This window comes from Peromyscus leucopus, chromosome 4, assembly GCF_004664715.2.
Source record: "Peromyscus leucopus breed LL Stock chromosome 4, UCI_PerLeu_2.1, whole genome shotgun sequence".
Classification (NCBI taxonomy): Eukaryota; Metazoa; Chordata; class Mammalia; order Rodentia; family Cricetidae; genus Peromyscus; species Peromyscus leucopus.
In genome coordinates, this window is record NC_051066.1 from 10471792 (window position 1) to 10489765 (window position 17974).

A 17974-nucleotide genomic window follows, 5' to 3' on the forward strand; every position below is an offset into this window, starting at 1 on the left:
GGCTCGCTCTCTTGGGATGGACACCTAAGGTGGGTCTGGAACTCAGGCATCTATCTCCCTGTCATAAATAAACACATGTGTGCCATTTTGGAAAATGAACACATCTCCCCATCTGTCTAGAGCAAATTCAGTTTGGACTACCCAAGTGCCAACGCCGGCCACGGCACCTGTTTTCACATACTCGACTGGAAATGAACACTCACCGAGGATATAAAAGGGTATGAGGTGCTTGGGCTTCAAGGCTCAGCCACTTCTCTGGTCCCAGGGAACTTCAGAGTGAGGCAGTTGCCCATGGGAAACGTCACCCGTATCTGCCTGGGGGAGGCGCCTGTGGTTCTCACAGGGCCACCAGCCTTAGGCGGTTCCGCCCGACCAGCCCTTGCTGGGGGGTGGTTTTCCAGAGCTCCGATCCTTGTGTTGGGGAGTTGGAGGAAGCTGCTGTTGTAGAAGGACTGGGAGAATCCCGGGACCCCCTGGGACGGGAAGAGAGATGGTTTTAATTAGAGCAGAGGATGGGACTAAGGCGGAGAGGGATGACATGTTAATAAGGTTTAATGAAGCTGTCTGCTGATGGGGACAGCTGTCACCCAGAGCTGTATTCCAGCCAAGCCACTCAGTGACAGAGGAAACTCCGGGAAAGAGTGCTGTGAAGGAGGCTGGGGAGGGCGGGGTGGCCAGTCTGGAGCTGGGATTCTGCTCCCTGCAGTGAACAGCCCTGGGATGAGGGATAAAGGTTAGGGAGCCATGCTGAAGTGGCTTCCGGATAGTTCACAGTTCTCTGACGTGCAAAACTAAGACGTGTCTCTTGCAGACCTTGAGGACTTGGGTGAGCTGTCTTACAAGTCAGTTGTAAGAATGAGGAAGGCAGGATTTGAGACGGATAGGATTTTTTTAGTTTTTCTCTCTTCCTGACCCTGTCTCCCATCTGTCCAGTGGGAAAGATATATCCTCCCTTACAGGGGTGAGGGGCTGTGTGCGCCAAGACAGAGAGGTGACTTTAATCCAGTTCACCTCTTTACGACTAGACTGGATCAGATACAGACTTCCATTTGCTTTCTTTTTTTTTTTTTTTTTTTTTGGTTTTTCGAGACAGGGTTTCTCTGCGTAGCTTTGCGCCTTTCCTGGAGCTCACTTGGTAGCCCAGGCTGGCCTCGAACTCACAGAGATCCGCCTGGCTCTGCCTCCCGAGTGCTGGGATTAAAGGCGTGCGCCACCACCGCCCGGCTCCATTTGCTTTCTTAAGATTTTATTTTTATTCATGTGTATGCATGCCTATGTATGAGTGTATGCTACACGTGTGCAGTGCCCTCGGAGGTCAGAGGAAGGGACAGATTCTTTATAGCTAGGGTTTCAGGCAGTTGAGAGCCACCTGGTGTGGGTGCTGGGAACTCAACCCAGGCTGTCGGCAAAAGCAGCAAGCACTCTAAACACTGAGCCATTTCTTCAGCCCCTCGTAAGACTTCAAGATTCAGTTTGCTCATCTGTAAAATGGGAAGAGTAACCCCACATAAGGCATTCTCCGAGTTCACAGGGCACCGTGCACGCCTTGCACACAGGAAATAATAAATGTTTATTCTTTTCCTTGTTTCTCTTCACTAAAGACTGCACGTCAGTTCTTCGTCTAGGGAGGGTGTTCCCAACATCCGCAAGGCCCAACAAGCTGCCAGGCTGCCTGCGCAGGACCTTTTCACAGCGCAGCCTGATTGCTGGCCCAGAGACCTCTTTTGCAAGTGGCCATCTCTTGTCCTTTCCTAATATGAGAGGCAGGCTGTTTGGGGACCCACGTGGCCCATCAAAGCTGAGATTTGTGACTGAGTGGCATCAGCTCCACAGATGTCCGAGTGAGGTTGCCATGGAAGAGCAGGTGACCGCCAGGCCTCCAGTCTCCTTGCAGCACAGTGGCAGCTGGCCTCAGACACCTGTCACCACCTGTTTGTCCTAGTCTAGCATTCAGGGTCAAGAGCCCTCCCCCCCCCCAGCACACCATGCCACATTCAGCTGGTGTCCAACAGCCCAGGGAGGGACCCAGGGTCCCCTCTGTCGGGCTGCTTCTCTCCTCAGCCTCTGGAGAGCTGCAGAGCACTAGCTGGGCCCTCTGCTTCCAGGAAGCCCTGTATTGCCCTGGCTCCTCTGCCTACCCTGGGTGCCTGCTGCATTCTCCAGAAAATGCCAGTTTGAAACACGTGTCTTTTTTCCCGGCCACTTTGTCAGACTCAGTAAGACTTAACCATCCCACGTCCAGCCGATGTAAGCACTGTTTTCTGAAGTGGCCTTTCCACATCTCTCTCCACTAGTCTGCATATCAGACAGTAGCTTCAGCCTGGGCTTCTCCCAGTACCAAGTGCTGTCTGGGAATGGCTGTGAGGCAGAGGCAGCTGGATCGTCTACATAGCGAGTGTCAGGACAGCCAGAGCTACACAGAGAAACCCTGTCTCAAAACATACACACAGACACAGACCCCACACGAGAGAGAGAGAGAGAGAGAGAGAGAGAGAGAGAGAGAGAGAGAGGGAGGGAGGGAGGGAGGGAGGGAGGGAGGGAAGGAAGGAAGGAAGGAAGGAAGGAAGGAAGGAAAGAAAGGGAGGGAGGGAGGAAGGAATGAAAGAAGGGAGAAAAGAAAGAAAGGAAAACTACTGCTGTCCTGTTTTAGCTGCCCCGGGTGCGGTGGGGGTGCAGTGGGGGTGAGGTAGGGTTTCTGGCGCTAACCTGCGCAGAAATGTTAGTATCATTTACAGATGTCTCGGAGTGTGTAAACACACACCTACTTCTCCAGTGTTGTGTTTGCTGTTTTCGTGTTGCTGTGACCAAATACCCTGGGGGAACCAAAACAACTTAGACGAGGAAGGGTTTGTCCTGGCTCCTGGCTTGAGGGCACAGTCCGTCATGGTGGGGAAGCATGGTGACAGGAGCGTGAGGTGGCTGGTCACGTGGCATCCGCAGTCAGAAAGCCGAGTCAGGAGTCCAGCTAGCTTTCTCCTTTTTTGTTCTGTTTGGGCCTGCAGCCCATAGGATGGTGCCGCTCAAAGCATGCCTCGTAGGGAACCGTAAGTCCAGCCAGGTTGACAGTGAGGATGAGCCACTGTGGCTATCCATGACATAACGCTCAGATCGTAGGCTAGGCAGACGCTCGGCTCTAATAGCTAATACCAGGTTTCCCACGGCTGTGCCAGTTCACAGTCCCACAGATCATGAGTGTTCTGATTGCTTCAGATCTTGACAGTGCCATTGAACTTTTATTTTGTGCTTTGCCGAGGTTGAATACCTTGATGTGTGGGCCTTGGCTATTCAGACATCTTCTTAATGAAGTGTCTATTCAAGTCTTTTGCTCATTTTTCTACAGACATGTTTTTCCTTTGTATTGATTTGTGACTGCTCTTTATATAGGATGAACACGAGTTTCAGACCATGTGTCACAAGTAACATGTCTCATTTTGTAGCCTTGGAGGTTTTAAGGCGAAGCGTCTGAGTATTCCTCATTGCACTGCTGGTACTCTTGACTGTCACTGGGTCCTTTCTATAAGACAGTTCCCTTCTGAAGAGCAAGGCTACCTGGCTGCTTTGATCTCAGACCTCACAGCACAGGGCTCGGTGTGAAAAAGGAGCAAACTGAAGATCTGTGGAGTAAATACAAGCAAGCCCCGCCCCAAAGGTGATTTCTGATGGCCAGATGTCCCTCTCTGCTGAGTCCCAGGCAACAGGTCTGCAGAGCATGGAGACTGAGGCACCTGCCCCGTGCTGAAGGTGGCATTCAGCGAGTCTGTCCATTGTTCCTCTTCCAGCTGGAAGTCGGCCCACCTGCACCTACCCTGAGGGAGGCAGGGCCTTGCAGAGAAGCCATGTTTTAATTAACTTCCCAGCAGTCATTGGCGACACCAGTTTTCATAAACAAGTGAGAGGCCAGAGCTTCATCTATAGCCCAGAGTGAGCTGTGTGGAAGGAATTTAAAACCAAACCACACAGCAACGTGCCTGCCTAGAACCCAGAACCCCCGGCTCTCGAGGGAGATTGGGGTCTGAGATTTGAGATGTGGAAGAAGAGGGAGAGAGAGGATTGGCCAGCTGCTTGTGGGAAGAACAGAGACTCCTCTGGGAGGTGTGCTGTGTTCTCCAAATTCACTCGTGACAATCCTAACCTCCAGGGATATTGACAGACAGAGCCTTGGGGAGACAGTCAGGTCTGGGGTGGGGTGCTCACAGTGGAATTTGTGCCCTTCTAGGAAGCAGAGGAGAATTTCAGGTCTGTATTCTCCTCCTGTGGGGCTTCAAGTGAAGGGTAGCCATTCGCTGACCAGGGAGGCAGGTCCTCCCCAGACCTGATGAGCTGCTGTCTAGATCTGGGGCTTCCCAGCCTTAGAGCATCTAGAAAGAACTAATGATGTTTATGTTATCTAGTGTGTGTTGTTGTGGACTATTCCTTCAAACTGTGTGAAAATGTGTCACTGATTGGTTTAATAAGGAGCTGAATGGTCAATAGCTAGGCAGGAAGAGGTTAGGCGGGACTTCTGGGGACAGAGAGGTCTCGGGGGAGAAGAAAGGCAGAAGAATCAGGACATGCAGGAAGGGAGGTAAAAGCCACAAGCTGTGTGGCAGCATGTAGACTAATAGAAATTGGTTAATTTATGTTATAAGAGCTAGTTAGAAACAAGCCCAAGCTAAGGCTGAACTTTCATAATTAATAATAAGTCTCTGTGTCATGATTTGGGGGCTGGCAGTCCAAAAAACCCTGCTGCCGCCTGTAGTGTGTTTGTTAGCACCTGGTTTACCACAGGCCTAGTTCATTCATGCCCTTATCCAAGCCGTGTTTGCTAGCATCTACTGTATTGCTGGGTACTGGGGGAACCAAATGTAACCTATAAATATGTGATCACAAATTTCAAGTCATGTTAAGATCAACCGAGTTGTTTCACTCTCTTAAAAATCCGTATATATTGTTAAAAAAATGTTAAAGTGACTATTAACAGACAAACAGACAGGGTTGGGCAAATAGCTCAGCTGGTAAAGTACTTGCCCTCCAAGCACAGGGACCTGAGTTTGATCCCCAGAATTCATGCAGAAAGTGAGCGTGGTGGTACATGTCTGGGGTCCCAGTGCAGGGGAGGAAGCGGAGGCAGCAAGAGGATCCCCAGGCTCAACCTAATGGGCAACCTACCGGCTCAGTGAGATTCTGTGGCAAAAACAAGGTGGAAAGTGTCCTGAAGGATGGTACCTAGGGTTCTCCCCAACCTCCATGCACATGCACGTACAAGCACACATGCATGCATCCCCCCATCCCTAAACACACACACACACACACACACACACACACTGCATCACTGCCCTCATAGGACACACGGCCTCCAGGAGACAGGGTAGAGCTAGCCAAACACCAGCCCCACCATCCCTCACTCGCCATCCAACCCTGACTCGGAAGCCTCGCACCTTCCTGCCTCTGTGGACAGCCTGTTCTGGGCATTCACATGACGGACTCTCATGGCATGTGGCCCTCTGTGTCTGCCTTTGCAGAGTGATGCTGTCAAGGCGCAGCATGCAGTGGGAGATACCATTATGGGCCTTGGGACCATGACCTTGAAAGACAAGGAACCTGTCTAGACTGCCATCCCAGAGGCTTCTCCCAAGAAGCCTTTACAGATTACTTATTTTTAGTAATAGTAACAGACCTGGTGGTATACACCTTTGATCCCATCACTTGGGAGGTAGAGGCAGGCAGATTTCTGTGGATTTAAAGCCAGCTTGGCCTACATGGTGAGTTCCAGGCATAGTAAGACCCTCTCTCAAAAAATAAAACTATTTATATTTATTTATTATGTATGTGTCTGTATTTGGGTATGTGCACCCGAGTGCAGTACTCATAGAGTCCAGAAGGGGGCATCAGATCCCCTAGAGCTGGAATTCCAAGCAGTGGCAAGTCTCCCATTGTTGGTTGGGACCTTTACAAGAGAGGTACACACTCTTAAGCACCAAACTATTACTCCAAGCCAACGGGCTTTTTATCTAGGGTACCTATTGCACACCTGCCATGTGTCACCAAGAAGAGGAGCTTCAGGGACTGTATGACCCGTATACAAGAAGGCCTAGTATGTATGTTCCTGGCAATGAAGGAGGGTACTTCCAAGCCACAAGTGAGTGGGAGAGGATGTAAGAATGATACTGCCTAGCATGCACAAAGCCTTGGGTTTGATCCCCAGCCCTACACAAACTGGGCATGGCAACTCAAGCCTGGAATCCCAGCACTTGGGAAATGGAGGCAGGAGGATCAGAAATTCAAGATCATCCTTGTCTCGGTGAGCTTGAGGCCAGCTTATGTTACATAAGATCCCATCTCAGGAAAGTACAGACACTCGGATGAGGGAGGGGACACTTTAAGCTTGGGAATGAGGGTGTAGCAGCAGAGACAGGGCTTGAAGGGTAAATGGCGGACCAGGAGTATAGGAGATGGAGCCAGGACGCCTATTGGTCCCTCGGCTGACGGTGGGGGATACTCTGCCTCAGCTGCAGGGCTACTGAGCTGCCAAAGCTGCAAAGGCAGCAAGGGCTGCAGGTGAGGTCCTAGCCAGCCAGCCAGAGCTGTGAGCAGTCCTGAAGGGCACTCCCCGACTTCTGCTCCTCCACACCCCAACAAACTGGGGGGACACCATGGAGCACTTTGTAAGCTGGAAGCTGCCAGTTCCTCAGAATGGCCCAACGTGGGCCGATCCTGGGAGACATAATCCCGGCCACTAGGGGGTACTCTCAGCCTGTGACCATGAATACACCAGCAAGAGTGTGTCCACAGTCCACAGACTGACAGCACCAGAAAGCCACATGGCCCTGACATTTACTCAGCTCATGGGCTGAAGATGGAAAACTGGGATTCCCCCCAGACTCTGCCCCTCCTATCCATGGCCATATGCAGTCTCACCCTCCCCATCTGAAAAGTGGGGGTGATGAGCCCTGAGCCTCTAGATCAGTGGTTCTCAACCTTCCTAATGCTGCGATCCTTTAATACAGTTCTTCATGTTGTGGTGACCCCCAACAATAAATTTATTTTCATTGCTACTTCCTAACTGTAATTTTGCTACTGTTATGAATCCTAATGTAAATATCTGTGTTTTCTGATGGTCTTAGGCGACCCCTGTGAAAGGGTTGTTTGACTCCCCAGAGGGGTTGTGACCCACAGGTTGAGAACCACTGCTAGATGGTTGTGAGAAATGAATGAGAGCAGGCACAGGAAGAACCACAGGAGAGTACTCACATGTGAAGAAGAAGGTGTAGGAGATGCTCTGTGTGCTTGACAGGGCTGGGCCTCCGCCTCGGGGAACTTCCGTTCTAGAGAGGTGTGGAGATTAAGAAAGAAGCCAGACCTAGTGTAGGGAACAGCATAGAGTGGTCCATTGTCAAGACAACTGCCCACCTAGAGAAAAATCAGAAACACCGAGTCCCTGCAGGCACCTGCTAGTCAAGCTATGCCCACCCACTAGAAGATTAGAGTCAAAAATTATTATTGTATTTCAAGGCAGGGTTTCTCTGTGTAACCACAGAGAAAGGGTTTTCTGGCTGTCCTGGAACTCGCTCTGTAGACCAGGCTGGCCTTGAACTCACAGAGATCCACCTACCTCTGCATCCCGAGTGCTGGGATTAAAGGCGTGCACCACCACCACCCAGCAAGTCAAATATTGTTAACAGCCAAGTTTGTTTAACAATCTACAGATGTGGCGAAGTTCACATGTCTAAAAAGCTTTAAAATAAATGGGTGGTGGTGGTGTAAAAAGTAGAGATAAATGCATGCAGTCTTGGTTGAGAAAAGACAAATACAGGACAAGCAGGCTCAGCAGGTAAAAGCGCTTGCTGCCAATCCTGACGTCCTGAGTTCAGTTCTTAGAACTCTCATGGAAGGAGGGAAGCGAGTCCCACAGGCTGTCCTCTGTACTGGCTAGTCTTCTGTCAACTGGGCACACGCTGCAGTTATCTGAGAGGAGAGGACCTCAGCTGAGAAAATGCCCCCCTGAGATCTGCCTGGAGATAAGCCTGTAGGGCATTTTCTTAATTTGTGATTGATGGGGAAAGGCTCAGCTCATTGTGGGGGGCACCCCCGGGCTGGTGGTCCTGGGTTCTATAAGAAAGCAGGCTGAACAAGCCATGGGGAGCAAGCCAGTAAGCAGCATCCCTCCATGGCCTCTGCATCAGCTTCTGCTTCCAGGTTCCTGCCCTGACTTCCTTCCATGGTGGCCTATGATGTAACAATGTAAGCCTAATAAATCCTTTCCTCCCCAACTTGCTTTTGGTCACAGTGTTTCACAATAGCAATAGCAACCCTGACTAAGACACCCTCTGTCTGCCACGCTCACCTCCATAAATAAATGTTAAAAAAAAAAGAGAAAGAAATAGAGAAATGTAAGCAGCTGATATGTACACCCCCACTGTTCCCCATTTTCCCCCACTCCCAATACTCCCAAGGAAAAGGAGGGCAGAAGCAGGAGCAGCCCCCGGGGTTACATGACTGCTCTGTGCTCAAGGCATGTCCACCACTGTCTAGGGTGGCTGCCAGTCTTGCAAGATCATAGAAGAAATGGTCTAGCTTTCCCTACTGTGGGTCCGTTGCTCATTCCTATGTGAGGGTCCTCGTTCCTCACATAGGCTAAGTCTGCCTGTCCTGGACAGACTCCTCATCCCTTAGGAGTTGTGGGTGATTTGTCCATAAATTGGGGGGAGGTCTGTGGCTGATAGCGATGACATCCTGGGAGATGCTTCTGCACATTCAGAAAGTAGGATTCACTATCCAGATGCCAAGAGGGTGACATGAGTTTCCATGCCCCCACCCCCAGGTGAGAACTCAAGAGGAAGCAGCTCCCTGTGGGCACCTGTGCTCGGCTGGGGCTGTCCTCGGCAAGTATGCAGTGTCCACAGTGTCCTGTCACCTCCTTCAGTTTTTTTTGAACTTTTTTTCCTGTTCCAGGATAATGGGTCTGGACTTCCAGACTCAGCTAGCTGCTCTGCTGTGTAGATGCCTCATGACTCCATGTGCAGCTTGCTTGCCCCTCACAGGAAGAGCCCTATCAGCCCCCTACTGCTGGGGGAGACTGTGCTCACTCCCGCTAAGTCTAAGATTCCATCTCTTACCTCAGCCCTCTTCCTTCAACAGGCAGAGCTTGGCAAGCCTCGGGAGAGAAGCTGCAGCCTGCCTGGCATCAACTTCAATTATGGACTCTACATCCGGGGGCTGGATGGAGGGGTTCCTGAAGGTGAGTGGATGTCCTTGGGAGCACAGAGATTGGAGAGGACTCTTTTTTTTTTTTTGAGCTGAGGATCGAACCCAGGGCCTTGAGCTTGCTAGGCAAGCGCTCTACCACTGAGCTAAATCCCCAACCCAAGAGGACTCATTTGCATGAGAGACTCACACCCCGTTTTCAGCCAGCTTGGGTAAAGCTGCTTGGCAGGGACAGAGGGAAAAAAGAGGGAAAGAGCTGGTATTCCAGTGGTAAGACCACGGCCAAAGAGGAGAGACATGAGGGGTTCAGGAGTGAGGGGTAGGGGACCATCATAGATTCCCCCAATGTGGCTGTCCTTGTTCTTTACCAAGAGGTAAGCATCGAACAGTCTCAGGTCCAACCCCCGAGGTCCCACTGGAAGTCAAAGCCAACTGGTTTGGTTTTTGTTGTGACAAAATATTCTGACAACAAAGCCATGCAGTGGTGGCACACATTCTTAGTCTCAACACTGGCAGGAAGATCTCGGAGTTCTAGGCCAGCTTGGTCTACAGATCGAGTTCTGGGACAGCCAGAGCTACACAGATAAACCCTGTCTTGGGAAAAACCAACCAACCAAACAAAACTTTGACAACAAACAGTTTAGGGGGGAGGGGGGCTTATTTAGCTCACAATCCCAGGTTACTACAGGGGATCCCCTCACTTCAGGGGAGTCAGTGGCAGAAGCATAAAGCAGATGGACAGACATATTACATCCTCAGTCAAGAGCAGAGAGAGTGAATGCACACCTGCTCACATGCCTGCCTGTGCTCAGCTTGACGTCTCCACTCTTACACAGTCCGGGAACCCCTGCCTAAGAATGGTGCCGCCCACAGTGGACTGGATCTTCCCACATCAATTAACTTAGTTAAGACAACCCCCCACAGGCTAACCCCATGTAGACAATCTCTCCTTGAAACTAAGTTGACAATTGAAGCTGACCGTCACATGCCCGCTTTGGGATCTCCGGGAGACCTTGCTGGCCAGGGCCAGGCAGCACTGTCCCCTGTGATGGGAGCCCTGTACCCTCTCCTCCCACTGACACCCACCCTCCTGTTGTTTCCTTGCCTGCAGCCATTGGGCACTGGAATGTGTTTAAGCAGCAGCCCACATGCCCCCATGAGCTGACCCGGAACTATATCGCCATGAACCGTGGGGCTGTCAAAGCTGGCCTGGTGACTGCCCGGGAAAATATGCTCTACCGTGAACTTAACGACATCCGGATCAGCGACCAGGAGGAGCGGCGGCAGAAGGAGCCACCCCCTGCCCCTCCCAACGTGACCTTCGGGATCCGTTCACGGTAAGGTCAGGGAACCCAGCTCCTACCTTCTCTGTGGCCAACGAGAGTGACAAGACCACCAGGGAACAGGAACAGTTGTACACCGGCTGGAGATTTTTCTCATTCAAGGTCATTGGTCAGGTGTGGTAGCACACACCTGCAAGCAGAGTACTTTGTAGGTAGGGGCAGGAGGACAGGAATTCACAGTCATTCTTGTCTAAGTTGCCAACAAGTTTGAGGCCAGCCTAGGCTACATAAGACCCTGTCTTAAAAAAAAAACAAAATCTACCAACTGGGGCTGGAAAGGGGGTTCAGACAGCCAAGTGCCTGCCGCGAAAGTATGAGGACTTGAGTCTGGACTGTGGCTAGCCAGGAACCTTGCCTCAGTTCCCGTACCTGTACAGTGGGATCAAAGCAGTGCCTGCTGCCTCCTTGCTAAGAGGTTTTAAGACTTAACTTCATTGAAGACTCGATTATCGCAGCTGGACACAGTGAGCCCTCAGCACACATGAGCTGTGTCGGTGGTTAAGATGATGCAATTCAAAATGTAACCCAAGAGCGAGGAGATTAGGGGCTGGAGAGATGGCTCAGCAGTGGTTAAGGGCACTTGTTGCTTTTGCAGAAGACCCAGGTTCAGTTCCCAGCATGTACATGCATGGAGCTTACAACCATGTGTAACTCCAGTTCCAGGGGACCCGACATGCTTTCTGGTCTCTGTGGGCGCTGCACACACATGGTGCACATATATGCATGCAGGCAAACACTCACTCACATAAAATAAAAGTAAATCTTGTTGGTTTGACTATTCCATGGTAAACTGTATTATTAGTGTTTGATTTATGAAATGAAAGCTCTCCTGCCACAAACCATCAGACAAATGTAGAAAATCTAACCTGTACCCTGGAAGCATGGGTTACCCTGAGAAATGAGCTCTCTGGTCCTATGATCACATAGACCACAAGGGGCACTGCCAGTATCAGTGCCACGGACTCTACAGCAAAGACATGACCAGTCTGAGGCTCAGATCAGTCACCTCAGACCTCCCTAGTTCTGCGGACTCATGCCGGCCTCCATGAAAGTGTCTCTCTCCATATTTTTTCCCTTAGGTCAGCTCATGTGCATTATGGGTACCCATTTCACCCTGACTCCAGGGAAGGCCATGGGCTCAAGCTTGGCCATTCAGATATCCGATTCCCTGCCCCCAGGAACTGGCTCTACCACTCCTCTCCTGTTTTGTTTGTTGCTTGCTGGTTGGCTGGAATCTCTTTTTCCTCTCATGTGTTTATTGTGGTAAAATCATGCGATACAAGACCTATCATTTTAACACATGGGGATGGGCACATTCCTGTCACTGTCAGCCACAGTCCCTCCTGCTTCCCAAACTGAAACTCACCCCCAAAAGTCCACCCGCTCCCTAGCAGGGAAGCCTCTGCTCAGGCCTCAGATGCCATCTGAGGACATTCTTAATCTTTGGATTGGTGGAAGAGGGGTTCTGTGTGTACCTTACAAAAGGCTGTTAGCTCAGACACATGTGGGCAAGGAAGGGCTAGAAAGGGGGCTAAAAATAGCCCAAGAAATCTGGCTCTGGACCTGCAACATTCCAACTCTCTGCAATTCTTAAAGTCAGTCAATCAGCCTTGTAGAATGATTAATACCCAAGCAGCTTTTCCTGGGAACTTCAGTTCACACCATCTCACCAGGAAAAAATGCTCTCATTCTTCAGAGTCCAGTCCAGCAGCCCCTTATCATTAGCATGCCAACCTCCCATTAGAAATGCATTCTGTGCACACCACCCTTAGAACCTGGAATGTGGTGTAGACGGAAGTTTCTCAGGTCCTGCCTTGCCCAGCAGTCCGGACAAATCTCTCCCACCTAAGGTCTCACAGCCACTTACAAAATAATCACTCAGAAGCTTATATTAATTATAAACTGCTTGGCCTATGACTCAGGCTTCTTACTAACTCTTTCATCTTAAATTAACCCATTCCTATTAATCTATATGTTGCCGCATGGCCATGGCGTTACTGGTGTGCTGGTATCTTGTTGCTCCTTTGGTGGTGGGCTGGCGTTTCTCCTGACTCTGCCCTTCTTCTCTCTGTATCTCTGCTTGGATTTCCCTCCTGGCTGTAAGCTTTCTTGCCATAGGTCAAAACAGCTTTATTTATTATCCAATGGGAGCCACACATATTCACAGCATAAAGAAAGACATCTCACAGCACTTTTCCTTTTCTGCCTAATCAAAAAGGAAGGTTTTAGCTTTAACATAGTAAAATTATATATAACAAAACAGCTATCAAGCAAGAATTACAGTTATAATATCTAGTCTATTTGTATTTGGTAAAATTAAAGAAAATATTCTATCATCTATCTTATATTTGAAAACTACAACTATAACTGTCTAGTCTTCAACTCCATCAAAGACCCCAGAAGGATATAATATTATCTGAGTAAACAGGAAGTACATTGCAAGCAACTTTCATAATTCTAGAAATAAATGGCAGAGACATCTGGCTGCCTGGACAATCATCCTAAGTTCCTCTGTAACATTGGGGCATCTGTCTTCAGCCTACAGGCTTGAGTCTCCGGCATAGCTTTCAGGAAATTTTAAGGACTGTTCCGCCCATTCTGTGACCTCTCTCCTCTGTTTTTAAGCACCGTCTCCTTCGGGCCGATAGCCCAAGGTCACAGGTGGAGCAAACACCACTATGATGTGGTAATGACACGTGGGAAAGTTGCTTCCGAGTTGGACTGATCACCTGGGTTCTCGGATCATGGCAGTCCAACCTCGTGAAGGTGCCCTCCTCATCTGCAGACTGTAGAGTTACCATGGTAGCCCATCCTGTAATCCTCAAGACAGTTTGGTATCAGGGGAGGAGTCTGGGTCAAGAGTCAGCCTCTGGTACCAGTTCTGTCTCTGTTCCCAAGTCCCCAAAGGAGGGGGCACTGGACAAGGAGCCTGCCAGCTTGGTTCAGCTCAGCTCAGTGAACTACCTGCTGTGTGACCGTGGGAGCTCTGCTTGCCTCTCTGAACTTCTTCCTACTTTCTCCTGTTTTATATATGGGCTTCTAGAATGTGATCGCTGTGTCTTGAGTTTTGACAATCTTTTTCACTGGGGATTTTGTTCCCTCCTCCTGTGTAGTAGGGGAGCCATACCAGTAACCCCATTCTCTCTCCCCATTTTTCTATAAACCTTCATTAGACATTCACTGGAGACTAGTAGAGGTCCTGTCTACTCACAGGAATCCGGGAGGGGTTAACTGACCTCCTCAAATTCATACAAGTTGGAGCTTGGCCCAGATTCTTAAGTAGACTTCCATTTTGAAACATTTAATATTAGAATGTACATTAGCAATCACTTGACTGGCAGCTCTTATTGAAAACAGGAGAAGTAGAGAGTTCAGAGAGGTGAGGAGGGCACTCCAAGGTCACACAGCATTGCCGCTGATGGAGCCAGGCCTACAGTCAGGTGGCAGGCTCCTTATCTGAGGCTCCTCCCTAGGGTCCCCCTTTTGCTAATGTAGGCATGGCACAGACACCCAGAACCTCTGGTCCCTGGGGGGCTTCAGCTTTCCATCCTTCAAGTCAGCTGGTTTCAAAAAGGCCATGCATTATCATCAGTTCCCAATATAAAAATCTTAAATTGCTATAAAACGGAGTGGCCACAATTCCAGGGCAAAGACGTGATGAAGTGCCGGCTACATCTCCTGTGATGGTAAATGAGCTTTGCATATGCAAATTGAATGGATTTTAAAATGGTATTTAATGACAATTTCGTAGTCGACATTAACATTAATTGCAGAGAAATGAAAATGTGGCATTAGGTTGCTGTTAGCCATGAGTATCGGGCCATAAAGCTCTATCTTTATCAGTGAGGCCTTTCCCATGTGACAGGGCCACTCCACAAATTGCAGACAGAGGGCTTTTATGGATCAGAAATATCCCCCAGCCGGCCTGATCAGCATCAATTTCGCTTTATTTCTTTGTAAATGGAGGTTAAATGGCCTCGGGAAGGACTTGGAGCTGCCCAGACTGTGTGGCAAACCCCTCACCCTTCTGACTTAAATGCCTGGGAACAGTTAAAAACCCATCGCCCCGCCCTGTAATGGGGCTATTACTTTAAAGTTATGGGTTCAAGGCCCATTCCCTGGTGATCAGCTTTAACAAGCCTCCGCTGTATTTATTTCTTTACTTTAAAAGCATGTTGAAAACCAAATCAGATTATACTGGAAGGCAAAAGAATTGTGGGAGTGATTTGGCCCAATAAATAAATAATGAAGTAAATGATCAGTACCTACATTCCTGTAAGATGTGTTAAAACAAAGTCTCAGACAGACTAGATACACCAAGTGGGAAATAGCGTGCTAAGCCATGGTAACCGCAAGAAATCCTAGAGAGTGCAAAGGCTGAATGCAGGCCCCACCTTTTATGTTTCCCACGGGTGTACCCCTCTTTGCCAGACACCCCCAAGTTCAGGCTCATGCAACCTCCTGTGCCATGTGGGCGTCAAGCCCAACTTTGGAATCCCTCAGTTACTTCCTCGGTGGTGAGACTCCTACTTTTAAGTAGGAGAGGTGCCTTGTAATCACCAGTCTTGGACCCACTCCCCAAAAAAGCAGAGCTCTGAGCAGGCGTCTGGAAGACAGGGCCACATGGCCCGTGGGCACAAGAGGAGGAGGGACAGGGACATGGCAGAGAGGTTCCCTTGTCTCGTGTAATAAGTTTTAAAAAAGGAGAGAGGGCTGGAGAGAAGGCTCGGGAATCACCGGGCAAGAGTGAAGACCCGAGTTGGGACCCTAGAACCCATGTAAACATGACAAGCATCTGTACCTGCAACCCCCCCCACACACACAGAGACCCGAGGAAACGGAGGGAGGGCTCCAGGGTGTGCTAGCCTGGTGTAAGCAGTGGCAAACCAGAGATCTGTCTCAACCAAGGTAGAAGGCAGGCACCAACACCTGAGGGTGTCTTCTGACCTCCACGTTTGTGCCATGGCATTTTCAGTGTGCACCCACATCACACACTCATCACACACATACATCACATACCCACATCATACACACACATCACACCCACATCATACACATCACACACCCACACACATCACACAGTCACCACACACATACATCACATACCCACATAACACCCACGCATCACACACACATATCATATACCCACATCACACACATCGTACACACAGATCATATACACATATCACCTACCCACATTACACACATATCACATACCCACATCACACACACAGATCACACACCACACACATCACATACCCATATCATACACACACACACAGTGTCAAAAGTTTGAATGAGTTACTTCATTAAAAAGAAACAAGGCAGAACTACACATAAACAGTGGACTTCCTGTGCTTCTAGACTAATGAGAAACCTGGGCAGCTGGGTCTCACCACCCCACTGGCTGTGCTTTGCGCAGAACCCATGCCCTCCTTGTATCCTGTCCTTGCTAGCCTGGCCTCTCTCAGGTCTGTCTTAGGGGTCTTGTTCTGGTGAGGACTGATAATTGCTTTATTATGATGTTTTGAAACAGCATCACATGTGTCCCAGGCTGGCTAGGAACTTGCTATGAAGGCAAGGATGGCTTTGAACTTCTGATCCTCCTGCCTCCACCCCTTACCCCCGTCCCCGAGTGCAGATATCACAGCTGTCCCACCACATCTGTTCTTGATCTCTTAGCTCACCATGGTCCCTTCTTGTCCTGTGAAGTGCTGTTCTAACACTTAGACATCAGAGTGTTTTGCATGCACAAAGCTAACCACTGCCGTTTTCCTCTGTGGCAGGGTCAACCTGTACACCCCATGGCCTTGCGAGGGAGGGTCAGGCTTTATCTCAAAGAGGAACATGAGGGGTATAGGGTTTGTATAGGGTCTGGCCCCAGCTGGAAAGGCTTCACCTCTGCGGTCAGCTGTGAAACACTGGGAATTCTCCAGCTCGGCTTCACTGTCCCATGGCAGCATTCCAGCCAGGGTGGGATTGTCAAACCTCATCACCAGTACAGAAGGCCATAACACAGCTCTCAAAGCAGGCTGCATCCTGAGGCCTGTACAGAGACATGTCTGCAGGCCAGAATTGTAGCTATTAAAGGCCTGCTTAATTATTAATGTGTTTTAATAAGGGCTTGTGGGGAGGGGGTGCCCATGCCCCCGCATATCTTAATTGTTCCTGCTGTTAATTGGTCCTGTGTTCTCAGTAACAGTGAGTCAGAGATGTGGAGGCAGGGAATAGCCTGAGCCGGAGCTGGTGGAGTCCAGGCAGCTGAGCCTTATGCCACACTCAGGGAGAGTCACCAGTGGGGGTCTATCATCCCTCAGCCAGCAAAGGGTACCCTGACCACAGGCCAGATGAACTGTACACACACCTGTCTGTCACTGTTCTGTATTGGAAACCCTTATTTGCATCCTCACTAAGAGAAGTACAGTGTCTGTTTGCGTGCGTGCGTGCGTGTGTGCGTGTGTCCCTTTAGAACCTTTAGATTCTCATGTTTTCAGAGAGGAGACAGAGGGTTGGAAAGGCAGGTTCACTCGCCTGGGGCTGCTCTGCAGTGGGGCTGGGAACTGGTGTAGCCTGAATGCGGGTGACAGGGACAGAGGCACTAACAGACACCAGGCAGAGGTGACATGGCAGAGGGTGATACTGGAATTTTCCCTGGGGTCGGGACAGCAGGTTAGATTTCCTGAAAGTTCTCAGAACTCCATCTAAACATAATGGCGCTCAATGAGGTCCCCCCGACCGCCTGAATGTGGCACATTGCTGCTAACCAGCTTGGGAGAGGGAGAGGTTTACTTGACGTTCAGTTAGACTCTAAAGGCTCCTCACCTTCCAGTTCAGTCCTGGGCTAGGGACCACACCATACACGTCGCTTCCTTCCCTTTTCTCTTCCTCCTCTCCTGACTTCTACGTCCAACAGACTCAGACTCTGTGAGGCAACATTCCAAGGCTTCACCACACTGGCTGCTCCAGGCCTGCCTCTGCCCATCTCACTATCTCCAGTTCTGACTAGAGGCTCTTAGCTGAAGAGGCCTTCAGTGAGTGTTGGCTGAGTGAATACATGATCACACGACCACACTGGGATCCGAACATGGAGCCTGTAGCAATCCATTGCTTCTACAGAGGCCTTGGCTCATCCCGCTGGTTTGATCTGGACAGACAGGTCAGGGAGCTGAAAGCTTTGGGGTGGTGGAGGAATGAGAAGCAGGGACTACTACCTCTGACTTCCTGTGGTGCTGTTCACCCTGTCCTCAGACATCGCCAGCCTGAGGGACAAGAGTGAAGAATGGAAGAAGTTTCATAGGCAGTTTAATAAGTGCTGCCCACCTGACAGGCCTTGTGAATCTCTCTGCCAAGCGGATTTATTTATCAAATTTATGGTGGGCCCATCCATCACACTGCCTTATTTTGCTTCTGCTAGAGCCAATACCCAAATCCAAGCCAGACACCCAAAG

At 49.9% G+C, this 17974-nt stretch overlaps 1 protein-coding gene across 1 annotated transcript in view; it reads left to right on the plus strand.

The window, feature by feature from the left end:
• Cfap77 (cilia and flagella associated protein 77) overlaps window positions 1-17974 on the plus strand; it is a 129466-nt gene that overhangs the window by 61714 nt on the left and 49778 nt on the right. Inside the window, exons 2-3 of the mRNA XM_028883326.2 lie at window positions 9118-9217; window positions 10295-10520. Coding sequence (XP_028739159.1) covers window positions 9118-9217; window positions 10295-10520 — 326 coding nt within the window. The remainder of the gene's footprint in view (window positions 1-9117; window positions 9218-10294; window positions 10521-17974) is intronic.